The 12,900-nt window shown below is 43.6% G+C and overlaps 1 protein-coding gene across 5 annotated transcripts in view; it reads left to right on the top strand.

The window, feature by feature from the left end:
- AFF1 (ALF transcription elongation factor 1) overlaps nucleotides 1–12,900 on the top strand; it is a 173,195-nt gene that overhangs the window by 77,615 nt on the left and 82,680 nt on the right. For 3 of the 5 annotated variants that reach the window (XM_072943023.1, XM_072943004.1, XM_072943028.1), the window contains 2 exons: nucleotides 9,071–9,194; nucleotides 9,582–10,505. In XM_072943023.1, coding sequence (XP_072799124.1) covers nucleotides 9,071–9,194; nucleotides 9,582–10,505 — 1,048 coding nt within the window. The remainder of the gene's footprint in view (nucleotides 1–9,070; nucleotides 9,195–9,581; nucleotides 10,506–12,900) is intronic. The other 2 variants (XM_072943014.1, XM_072943034.1) reach the window with 1 other exon arrangement.

Genomic DNA, 12,900 nt, shown 5'->3' on the forward strand with positions numbered 1-12,900 from the left:
AACTGGCAGAGAGAGGAGGGCTGTTTCTCCAGCCTCCCAGTTCCTTGTGCTCAGGGTTGAACGGGGAGGCAGTGAGCGGAAAAGGGTCCTCTGAGGACTGAGAGGTAAGTGGAAGCCAGGTGGAAAAGGGTTGCTTGCACAGTCACCCGTCAGCTTTAATCCTGTAGGCAGCAGGGGGCTCAGAGAGTTTATCAGATGGGTGAGTAACAGGATCAGACGCATGCTTTTTAGAGAGAGGCAGCTTTGTGGAGCTAGGTAGCCCAGGATGACAAGAAGGGAGGAAGTCCACACAACACTTCATTTCAATTTTGGATGCTTAATTGATTTAATGCCCTAGACTTTTTTTTTTTAAGTTGAGTATGAATTAAATGAGGTGAGCATTAAAAAAACAAAACTTAAGGCTTGCTTGTCTGCATTCTTCCTTAGTTTGTGACCGCAGCATTCTTTTAATTTGTAGCTGTAATGATACAGACTTTCAGCAGCCTCATTATTTTATAGGTATGTGATGTGGTCCTTCATGGTCAGTTGAGTGTGTAAGCAGAATGCCCTGGGAATGAGGCCAGAGCTCTGGCTGATCCTAGCACAGACCAGACTTGCAGGGGAAGCTTCTACCCATGTTTCTGATGGGTGCCAAATGCGCAGTGCCCACAAGCAGGCAGGCAGAGGTGGCTCTGGATCACCAGGGATCCTTCTAACTAAAGGGGACATAAACATAAATAACTAGTCAGGTGTCAGATTTAGCCCCAGTGAGCCTGTTGCCACTATAGGGAGTAATTTCTGTATGTCCTTTCAATAAACTGCAGTTAAGTCCTGTCTGCATTTTTAGGGAACCCTTCTCAGACCAAGTTTTCTGGAATTTGTCAGTAACGTTAATACGTTCTCACTTCAAATAACATTAAAAACAAATAGTTGATTAACTGCTAGCTATCATCAGATCTTCGAAATTAGGAATGATTTCTTCTCCCTGGTGTGGTTTGTGTAATTGTGTCACTGGCACCAAGGCCTTCCTCTGTCAGAACTAGTTTCTTATTTTTAAAATGTGTTTGGAAGATCCGGGACCTGGTGTACGGCACACAGGGACGCATTAGCTCATCTGTCTCCTTTTCCTCATCCTACTTTTGTTAGAGCTGTGTATCCCCACTGCGCCCCCCCCCTGCTGACGATTTCCCCCTTACCCCCACACCCCCTTTAAGACCAGTTAATGAGCAAGACAAGTTCTTGTGATTTTCCATCTATAGGGTAAAAAAAATGCCCCTCAAGATACATTTATATGACTTATTAAGAAGAACAAAATGGGTTATAATGAGACTACTTCAGTTAAAAAACAGCAGCTGCTGGTGTGAACTTTGGAACACAGCCTTCAAGTTGGTTTTATGAAGATGGGTCTGTAATTATTATTTAGTGACTGTCAAAGGCTGAGTCCAGGGTCCAGAATCAGTTTTCAGTGGTTCTAATGAGAGTTAACTGCCAAAATTATCAACACAGCAGTATTTCTTTACCCCTCATTTTGATGTTATATGTGTCTGAGGCTGCTGCTTTTGGTTTTAATTAGAAATTTTAACTATACAAATAATGAATGAATACTTCCTTGTGAAAAAGCATGTTTAAAACAGAATGTTAAAGCAAGATCTTCCCTAAACCACCTACCTCCTCCACCCTAGTCTGGGGTTCCTTCTTGATAGATTTTTGTAAAGTGTATCCTCTCAGACCTTTGGTCTATGTTAACAGGCCTGCAGAGGCACCTGGTAGATTCATTTGGAAAGATAAATTAAAAGTAACACGTCTCTCCTTAGAATTGAAGTAACTCCCCGTGCCTCCGCCAAGTTTGGCCAGGTAGGTACTGTCTTGCTTGAAAACTCATAGTGTGTATGCCCTTAACATATAAAAAAAAATCTTAAAAGATGGATTTAATTTTCAAAATGGCATCACATACAACTATTTCAGTGTTTTGATGAGGCTGTGCATTTTGCAGCGAGCAGAAGAGAGTAGCAGAGAGAGCTGTTAGTTTGAGATGGTCCCTTGGGAGCTCCTCGAGGAAAAACATTTGTGACATAATGCTATTTTGTCCTTTTGCTTGGCTGACATTTATTTTTTTTATATAAAATGAGATTTTGTTTTGGGATTAAGTCTCTGATTTTTTTCTTCATGTGTGTGGTGTGTGTAAGTGGTGCAGGGGGTAGTGAAGGTGAAGTCCTTGGAAGATTTAGCTGAGTGATTTTTATTATGAGAAAGTATGTTGTGAATTCTTTGACATGCGCAAAGCGGGAGAGGAAAACTTTCTCCATTCTTTGAAGCAACATTTCTTCTGCCTTCCACCGTGGAGCCACTTTGATGTCTCATATTTAAATGCATTTGTGAGTGATACAGTTTAATGACAAAAAAAATATGGTGCTTTGAAGCATATTGACTTTTTTTCATAAAACCAATGTGAAAAATGTTCTCCAATCCCTGAATTGTAGGAATAGAGGATATGGAAACAAAGGGCCAGAAGATGGACTTAAAACAGCGGTGGCTTCCAAACTAAAAAAGTCACTTGCACAAGTGAGCACCCAAGCCTGCTGTCCTTTTGCCTCTGTCACTTTGTGACACATATATCACCACTCTCTTAAGCCAGAGTTGCCTGTCTTTTGTGAATAGGCTTGTGAGTTTTATGTTTTGCTCTGTCCTTTGTACATTCAAATCAGGATGGCATAGTGCTTCTAAAACAGTGAAAAGCCTCGTTCTTTTTGAGAATTAATGCACCCTGTTGATTTCAGGATTTCCCCCTTCCTTCCGCCAAATGTCTCTTCCACACCTATGAAGATAAATACACAAGAGAAATTGCACTGTATCCTCCAAGGGAGAATTAAACTTTTAAATGTGAGTTGGTCACATCCATCAGAGGAAGGTCTGTGCGAAGTGACCAGTCAAGGGTGATAAATGGGTAGTCAGCTGTGCACAGCCTGCCCCGTGGGCCGGGTTGCCATGGAAGCGCCCAGTGGCATTCAGCGATCCTGCATGACTAACCTAGATTAGCAGCAGGGCCCGTGGGCTCTGGCCGGCGAAGGTGCTTGCAGCCCACGTCCCAAGCCCAACTCCGGCCTGCCCTTCCCTCCTTCCACGTGTGCTCTTTCTTATTTTAGTGCAAGGGAAAGAGAAAAAGGGGGAATCACACTAACTAGTCTTCTTAAATTTCATCACAGTGTTTTAACACATGGTCCCCTACCCCCCAAGGAGCAGCCCTTGAACAGTGGGAGTAAATGTGCCCTGACAGGCCCCAGCATGGGGGCTGGCTGAATGACTGCATTCAGGGCCTACCGGGCTGGCGGCTCTGAATTCCTTGGGAGTTTCACCACCTTTCTCAAAGCAAGCGCACCCTGGCCTGGCCTGTTGTCGCTCTCCAGCCACTCTCCAGCCTTCGCTTAGGCCCCCACGCTGACTGGGGACGCGGTTGGAGGGGGAGGGAACAGATTCTGTCAGTGAGAACATCTGTGGTGCAGCCCACCTTAGTAATGGCTGGTGAGTCTCACATGTCGCCGCTCTCTCACCAGGCACTGGAAATTGAAGCCTGTGGTTTCCCCCATTACGTCTTTCTAGTTCACTTAATTAAAAAAAAAAAGTGGTAGAGAAGGTGGTTTGATGCATTTTGCAGAGATCTTTCTGAGGCATCAGCGTCGTGCCTTGCAGATAGTGGCCTATGATCCAAAAGCAAGAGCTTGGCTACTGCAAAGTAAAGTTATTCCCTATCTAAAAATATGTCTGCAAACTTTTGGTGGAATTCATGGATGTCTGCTGGGTGGTCAGATGGTCAGACTTTGCACCCTCCCCCCAGGGGCACTTCAGCACGTGGACTTGTTTGTGTATCCAGTCAGCTGCTTCAAATCACCATGTGACTTGTTTTCTCCCCCCAGATGGGGGCTCCTGGGCTGACCAGAAAGCCAGCACTGAGGCCCTAGGAGCATGGCCTGAGGTCAGCCGGCCAGAAGTTACTGGGTAATGGCCACTTCGGTGCAAGTTTATTTACAGCCTGTTCTTGAAAGAAATGAATATGAAGGGCCCCTTAACACATTAGAGATGACTTGTGAATCCAGAGGTTGTTATAGGGTCAGTGACCTCAAATCTGTAAATTTAAAACGGGCTCTAAAATATTGTAGCAGAGTTTTTATAACTTGACAAGCAACTTCATGTTGTCAGCCATCTCTCTCTCAGAGGGGTCCTTAGGCAGGGACAGATCTGTGTGGGTACATTTAACCAGACAGGTAGTTTATGGCTCTGAGGTGCTCTGCTGGCAGGGATACTATACCTGGATGGTTTGAGACTAAGGAATTATGAGCCATTGCGGATGAGCACACTCCAGCACACCTTTGTCTGCCCTACTTAATACAGCCTGAGAGCTTTACCGGCCAAACTGTGATTCAGAACACCAGTTTTGGTGCCAGGCAGACCTGTGTTTGAATTTGCAGGCCTACCATTTCCTGGTAAATTAATCTCTGAGCCTTATTTTCTCACCTGGGAAATGGAGTTCGTATTCTTCCTCTCTCAGAGTCGTTGTGAGCATTAAATAGGAGACCAATGTGCTGCGTCTAAAGCGGTGCCCCCCGGGGAGCAGGTGCTAAGTGGGAGCCATCCTTGGCTCCACTCCTCTCACCCTTGCTGTCATTACTGGTACAGCCTAAAGCAATCCATGCAGCCCCCAAAGACTGTGCTCCCTTGTGCTCTTCAGAACCACCTAGAAACTTGCTCAACATGCATATGTCTCTGGTGCCACATCAGAATGATTGAATCAGAAACTCTTGGGGGAGGGGGCAGGTCTCTGCGATCTGTGTTTGAGCAAGTCCTCTAGGTGCTTCTGATGCTCACAGAAGCTTGAGAACCTCTTTCCTAATGCAGAGAGCTGTGGAGAGATCAGTGAAGGAGGACTTGTACAGTCGTCCCTTGGTGTCCATGGTAGGTGGGTTCCAGGATGCTCAAGTCCCTCATGGGAAATGGCCTGGTGCAGTGGGCCCCCCACATCTGCGCGTTCCCTGTCTCCGGATACGGAGGGCCAGCTGTAACCCACTCTGTGTGAACAGTGACAAAGTGTGACGGAACTGATGTTGGGATGAGGTTATCCTGTGAGAGCGAGAAAGCGTTTTCCCTTCATACCAGAGGAAGAACTGCTACCTTTAATTAAATGAAGTGGTAGTCAGCTTGTAATTATTCAAAAGTAATTACAGAGTTTATTAGTCGCGTAGGACATTTATTGCTTCCTAAAATCCCCTCATTTAAAATTCTTCCACCCACCCTCTCCTTCCTTGCACCTTAGTTTAAAAACAATGATGTGTATGTAAGAGTCTGAACAATGGCTTACTCCTGTTACTAATTGTGTTAATGTTTTTTTAAATGTAAACTTCCCCCGATTTCAAAATGGAACCAAGAAAAAGAAAATATTCATGAAAAGATTTACCTGACACTTTAACAAACCATTCCTTAAGCCATTGCAAACTTAATAAGTAAAAGCTAGAGGGGGAGGGTATAGCTTAGCTTAGCATGCATGAGGTCCTGGGTTCAATCCCCAGTACCTCGATTAAAAAAGAAATAATTACTTCCCCCCAAAATTGAAAAAAAAAAAAGCTTAAGAAACCAGAAAGCTACCCCATATGGCTGGCAAAACCCAATTAGTTACAAGGAGAAGGTAGACAGCCCAGAAGAATGAGAGCTCCCGGCTTACCCTGTGCTGTCCTGGGACTTGGACTGGTCACTTCCTGTCTCTCCTGCCTTCCTCTGCCCTGCCCAGGAGCCTTGGTGAGCAAGGCCCAGGAGGGAGTTGCCCAGCAGACAGTGTGGGTGAGAGTGAGTTTCTCTCTAGTACTAAGTCTAGACCTCATAAAACATCCTACCAGTGACACTTGTGATTTTTTTCCTGTCCTCACTACTTGTGGGTTTTTCAGTTGAAGGGTGATGGTGGATAAGAAAAAAAAAAATAGATTCAAAGCTCATGTCAGAGTTGGAATGGTATTACACGTGCCTGCCAATAACATCTGGGTGTGGCTACTTAACTTTTTTTTAAAAAAACTAATGTGGTAAAACATTTAATTAAGCAGAATCCTTAATTTAGTAGAATTTCCTCCTGGTGGGAGGCCCGCCCTTCAGTTTTTGAATCACATAGCCATAAGCCAGTGTTTGGAATTTTGTAAAATTGAGTTATTTCTGTAGCAGCTTTTATTATTTTGGAATGAAAATCTAGAAGTGTGATGAAACCTAATTGATGCTGAGCTGAAGCTGAGCTGATTGCTTTAGAAATACTTTAGTAATTTTAAACCAATGTAGCTTTTCTTAAAGATACGTGTATTGTTGACAGGAAAATTAAGCGAGGACCTCGAGCAGTCTGACAGTTGAGGTGCTACGGTTACACATGCTCACTTTTCACGTGACTGAGGATTTTGCCATTTGGGTTCCATTTTCTGAGACAGAGGTAGCAATTTCTCAGAAGCGGGCAGAGCTCTGCCTCTTAAAGCAGAGCCACAGGCCATGAGTGCTCATAAGCCAGTCAAGCTGCAGAGGCCCCACTGTTGTAACCAGCAGAATCGACAAGGGACAGCCCCCCTGTGGTGAGCCTAGCAAGGCAGATGCCCTTGCAAAGCTGCTTCCCCTTCTGCGCGGGTTGCCTGTACCAGGTAGCTCTGGGGAAGAGAAGCTTGAGAGTTCAAGTTGCTTAGAAGACAGTTGTATGACCTACCCCTCCTGCAAGCAAAGTGGCGGTTGAAGGAAAAAAGTTACTTCTTGCTCAACCCTCTTACTTGGCTCTCATGGTTGGATGTTAATGCTACGTGGCTTTTTTTTTTTTTTTGAGCCAACAAGAACTACCAAAATCATAAAACAATAGAAAGGAATTCTTGAGTGGTCACCACTGTGCTGCTGTCAACCAGAAGTAAGTCTAATGTCCGAGACGTGTGCAATTCAGACTCTGTTATTAAAGAAGACTCCATAGAAGAGCCAGTATGTCGACTAATTTAAGTGTTCACTTTGTAGTTCTCTTGAAATCTGATACCAAGACATCCATCGTCTAGGGAAAGTTTTTGATACAACAGTCTAAGCAGATTATTCTTTACTACTTCCCAGTGAATTCAGCCAAGTGGGTTAACTACCCCCGCCCTCAACCTGTAGATTGAAAGGTTATGGAAATAGCAGACAATCATTTTTTAGATGATTACAGATTTTAACAGTTTAAAAACTGTTTTTGCATGTGCATTCTGGAGTTAAGTTTTTAAAAAAGTTACATGTAAATTCATAAAGATAGACTGTAAGATAGTGGCTGTTTTTTTAATTAAAAAACTTAAATGTTTAGAGTCTATTCAAAATACCATGCATTAGCACCAGGATAAAAATATGAGAGGTTCTATTATGATGGGGTTCACATTCAAGAGGAAAGGGGAGAAGGCGAGAGAACCAATCAGTATGTTAAATCAGCACATACTTGGTAGCTTTGAGGAAGTGGGTGCAGTTGGAATCACCCGAGATGTGCTGGTAGTTGAAAAGTGGGGATAGAGGTATGTGGTTGAGAGAGGCAGAGGAAATTTGTGGGACTAGAATGAAAGTATCCAAGTCCAGGATATCACCAGGGAGCAGGGAGTCACCTGGTGTGCCTGGAATATAGAGGTGGTTTGCAGAAGCATTGAACTTTGTAGGTCAACTGGTCCTGGAAGAATTGGTTATCTTTCAGTAAAAGGGTTCTACGGTTGGGGGATTGGAGCAAGAGGCTGCCCTTCACAGATGTTCGGGGCATGGACATGACTGTTAGAAGGCATGTAGTAGGTCTGTGGGGAGACAGGTAATTTCTAGGGTAGATCTGCACTAGATTATGGGGGAATTTTAATGCCAAAGCACGGATTTAGAGTTTATTCTGCAGCAATAAAGAGCCATCGAACGCTTGTTATTTTAGAGTATGGGTATAGTAACCTGAAAACCAGAGCCCTAGATCAGATTTCCTTCCATAAGAATGCTAAATTATAGGGACAAGACTTGGGGGTGAGGGACAGGAGACCAGCAGGCAGGCTTTTGTCAGAGGAAATCAGAGAAGTCCTGAGAGAGGAGAGAGGCCAGGAAAGGAGTGAAGGAGGGTGTCCGACATCAAGGCTGGACTCTCTGAAGGTACACATTCTTGGAAAGGCAGTTGAATGTTTTCTTATTTATTCAAATAACGTTGTGGTGACGTTGGGGGGAGGGATTCAGTAGATACCCTAAAGCAAGTCTATGAGGACAAAAGTTGACTTATGTTTCTTATTTTCCTTATTCTTGCATGTCACATGTTGGGGTTGGGAGGCCGTGGCCCAAGTTGCTGACCTCAGGCAGGCCCACTTTTAGTTTATATCTAAAACTGGGCTCTTGGGTTTCCATCTTTGTGATTTGTTTGACAGTAGATGGATTTTTAACTCCTTTGGTGCCAGGGCTGATGATTTAGGATACATTTTTATATTGTTTGAGTAGATTATAGGTTTCTCAGTAGATAAAGCTGGTATCTAAAATTGGATTTTCCCATCCTTGACACCTGAAATGAGAAATACAAATTATCTTTTCAGGTTTACATGCCAAGACACTCCCAGTGGAGTGGGCAGAAAATAAAGTAAATGCTGTTTTGGGTGCCTGGTAATCTTTTAATTATGAAATAAGCCTTTTGATTTTAATCTTCTAAAATGTACAGTACTGATCCAGGAAAACAGCTTTTTCACAGTTCACATCCTGCTGACTCCTTCAGATGAAAAGCTTCTACCTCTACCCTGTGTTTTGCAAGCTGGAAGTAAAAATATTATAAATCTTGTCTTGGTTCCACCACTACCTATAAAAGACTGTCCCGTTTGGAGTCAGTCCTGAGTCATGAAGGCAGTAGCCCAGAGTGAAAATTTTGGTTTCTAGAGCCAAGACCCAAGGCTGGAGGGTCATGGCCAGTTGACTGAGGCCTTAATTTAATCTGGGAATGGGTTGAGGGATTTACGCTTTCTTCAGCTTCCTTGTTGCTGCTTGAGCTGTCCTTGCCTCCCTCACACATGCGCATATGCACAGCAAAGCCCGGATACTGATAAACTTTGTTTTTGTTCTTTTGTGGCATCTGAAGCAGCTTGTACAATGAAGACAGAAACCTGCTTCGAATTAAAGAGAAGGAAAGACGCAACCAGGAAGCTCATCAAGAGAAAGAGACATTTTCTGAAAAGGTCCCGCTCTTTGGAGAGCCCTACAAGGTATTTCTTGTATGCGTGAGAGTCTGATTTTATCACCATATTTGACTTTGGGATGAAAATGAATTTGAACAAGGGTCACAACTGTGAAAATAGAATAATTTATCCTAGAAATTGTTGAAAACAATATGAAAATTCTCTGAACCTTGCTAGTCAAAATTACCAAAGTTTGTGGTTTTCTTTTGTAATGTTAGTCTCCTGTGTTTGGTAGTATTTGTCCATGACAGGCTTTTGAACAGGGGAATTGAGTTAAAACTGCACGTTAAATTCTGTGTTTCACATTAAATCAAGGTGTTTCTTTTTTAATGACATCACTTAACATGGCTTATTAAACGGTGGTTTTCCTCCCCCTTTCCACCCTTAGTATCTAACTCTGCTGTCTTTTTGCAGACAGATAAAGGTGATGAGCTATCCAGTCGATTACAGAACATGTTGGGAAACTACGAAGAAGTGAAGGAGTTCCTTAGTTCCAAGTCCCACCCTCAGCGCTTGGATGCTTCCGAAAATAGGTTGGCAAAGCCGAGATATCCTTTATTTCCTGAGAAGGGGAGCAGCATTCCATCCCACTCCTTCCACTCTAGTGTCCACCACCAGCCTGTTAACACTCCTGCCTCCGGACCACTTCCTGTTGGTAACATTAGCCACAACCCAAAGATGGCGCAGCCAAGAATGGAACCAATGCCGAGTCTCCACGTCAAAAGCTACGGCCCACAGGATGGCCAGCACCTGACTCAGGAGCGCCTTGGTCAGGAGGGGTACGGCTCTGGTCATCCCAAAAAAGGTGACCGCAGGGCTGACGGAGACCACTGTGCTTCCATGACAGACTCCGCTCCAGAGAGGGCGCTTTCTCCTTTGTTCTCCTCTCTGCCTTCCCCAGTGCCCCCCTTGTCACCTGTACATTCCAACCAGCAGACTCTTCCCAGGACACAAGGAAGCAGCAAAGTTCACAGCAGTAGCAGTAACAATAAAGGCTACTGCCCGGCCAAATCTCCCAAGGACCCGGTGGGAAAGGGCCATGATAAAGAGACCCCACAAGACAGTTCAGTGGCGGTTGCCAGCCTTGGGGTAGCCCCTCCCCAGCCGCCTTCTCAGACCTTCCCCCCACCCCCACTCCCCTCAAAAAGCGTTGCAATGCAGCAGAAGCCCACGGCTTATGTCCGGCCCATGGATGGTCAAGATCAGGCTCCTAGTGAGTCTCCTGAACTGAAACCACTGCCAGAGGACTACCGGCCGCAGACCTTTGAAAAGACAGACTTAAAAGTGCCTGCCAAAGCCAAGCTCACTAAGCTGAAAATGCCTTCTCAGTCCGTCGAGGTGAGTGGAATCTTTCACGTCGGGGTCAATTCCAGGGTGAGGAAAGATTTGAGGTGGAAGTTTCCAGAGAACTGGGGGCAGGGGTGTCAGTGACCTTTGTTTAGGGAGATTCCTTTCTGGCTTTGGGATCTCGTTGACCCACAAAAAACTCAGGTCTGAGGTGGATTACTGATGACAGGTCCTGAAATGTGACATGTAGAAAGTTTTAAAAAATCTTTTTTATTGAGCCATGATTGACATACAGTGAAATAGTGGGATGGGAACAGTTTGCTGTGTTTTGAAAAATGTACACACCTGTACGACCCACAACCCAATCAGCACAGAAGACATTTCTGTCATGAGACAGTTTCTGGAAGGCTTGGAACTGTCTGACTTTTTTTGGTTTTGGGGAACACTGGCTTTAAAGACTGTAAAGAAGACAGGTCTGGAGGGGGGTGGTTAATGCTTCCTCAGCCCCAGTTGGTTTTCCCTCAGATCCAAACCATAAAAAAGTGAAGACAAGCTCAGAATGTCGAAGACCAAGTATTAATTTTTAAAGATTTGTTCCCTATAAATTGTAAGAAACTTTGAAACTAAATTTCTGTCCTAATACATTTTATTATTTACCACCTACCAAAGAAGAGTTAGGGGTGTGGTGACTTCTCATTTGAGAGTGAGTCACAAATTATACAGAATGTTCCTCAGCTATGGCTTTTTCGAATAACCAAAGTACTTTGTCTTTTTAAACAAAGGGAAAACTCCTTTTTCTGCTCCTTTTGACAAACGGTGTTTGAGTGAAGTGAACCAGGGCACACATCCTATCACTGAAATTTTAACTTAGCACAAGTTATTCAAATTCAGATTAATAGTGCGAAGTAAAATGTTTGAAGTGAATTTATTTTAGCCCTAATCTGTTGAGGTAAAGTCTATGGTTTAGTTACATCTTTTGGATAAACATTCTAATTTGCATATCCATTGCTCAAATGCTGTGCCCAGATACCAGTTTTACATAGTGCTAGAAGTAAAATTGCGTAAGAATGGAAAAAAAGAAGTCTCCAAGATCTTTTAGCCAGAAAGAACCCTTACCTTGAAGGAGGAAAATCTATTCCTTTGTGGTGTCAGCTTTTGGTTTAGAAGAGGTTAACGTTCTGTCCGCAGTCAGCTCCTGAGCTGGAGTATCTCCAGATGTCCTCAGAATGTTTGGAGGTTTGGAAAAGAAAAGGTTTGGAGGCTGAGGAAAAATTAGTTGGGGGGAGTAAAGCGGATGGTAGAAATGACCAAGACGCCAGAACTCTTTAACCCCGTATGTTACGCAGATTCACTGCGGTGAGCCGTTTATTGAACATTTTGTGCTGTGATAGGCAGTAGGGATAGGGAACAGAATGAAGATGGAGAAGAATAAAGTGAGGTCCTCCCTCCACCTATAGTTAGTTAGCCTACCTTGTGATTCAGACGGTAAAGAACTTAGTGGAATTTTCTTTGCTTGATTTATCAACTAAGGTCTGTTCTGCTTTCCTAGTTTAAAAAAAAAAGGTTAAGGGGACATTTTAACATTCTTTCTTTAAAAAGAAAACTAAGCAACTCAAATTTGCTTTAAAATAATTTAGAGACAAATTAGCAAATATTTGCATTGTCTACCAAATGTCCAACCATATGCATAAATACAGGATGAGGTGCCAAAAAGCCCTCGCCCCTGCCCCAGGGAGATGACAGTCTAGTGTGGAGGTCATGAAACAGTTAGCTGTCTGCTATTAGGTGCAGAGAGGAAGTTCCAAATGTCAGCCTTAACACAGTGGACCCATGTAAATTCCACCAATAGGTTTACCAGTAGACCTTTTAGGCAAGAGGATCCCAGTTAAACTTTTGTTTTCTTGATGGAAAAAAGATGAGTTGAGACTTCTCCGACATTTTAAAGCTCCTTAGATTTAATATATTTTTCAAACACAGGACTATATTAGATGGCCCTTGCATATCAGTGGACATTTGAAACAAACAAAATCCTCAGTAAGTTTGGTGATGAGAGAATGGAGTTTTCTTGGCTTTTCTTGATCTGCTATCAACAACTGAGTAGATGTGAACTTTTCGTCTTCAGCCTGTGCTTGCAGTCAGCATTCATTTTAACACAATGGCTCCCTCTGGCCTCTGATCAGCTGAGGTGCCAACTGCCTTGAAGCCCTTGGGAGGATGAAACCCCGGGGGTCAGGCAGATGGAGGGCTCTCAGCTAAGAACTTGTAATGAAGAGGTAGTGAATCTGGGAAGCACGGATATTGGCGCTGGCTGGATTTTAGATTTGGTCTAGTTCTTTTTAGTGAGAACTCACATTTCACAGGCTTACTATTAATTTTCTGTTCAGAGACCCAATAAAATGTTTTTTTGGTTTGTTTTTTAATTGAAGTACAGTCAGTTTACAATTTT

This window comes from Vicugna pacos, chromosome 2, assembly GCF_048564905.1.
Source record: "Vicugna pacos chromosome 2, VicPac4, whole genome shotgun sequence".
Lineage (NCBI taxonomy): Eukaryota > Metazoa > Chordata > Mammalia > Artiodactyla > Camelidae > Vicugna > Vicugna pacos.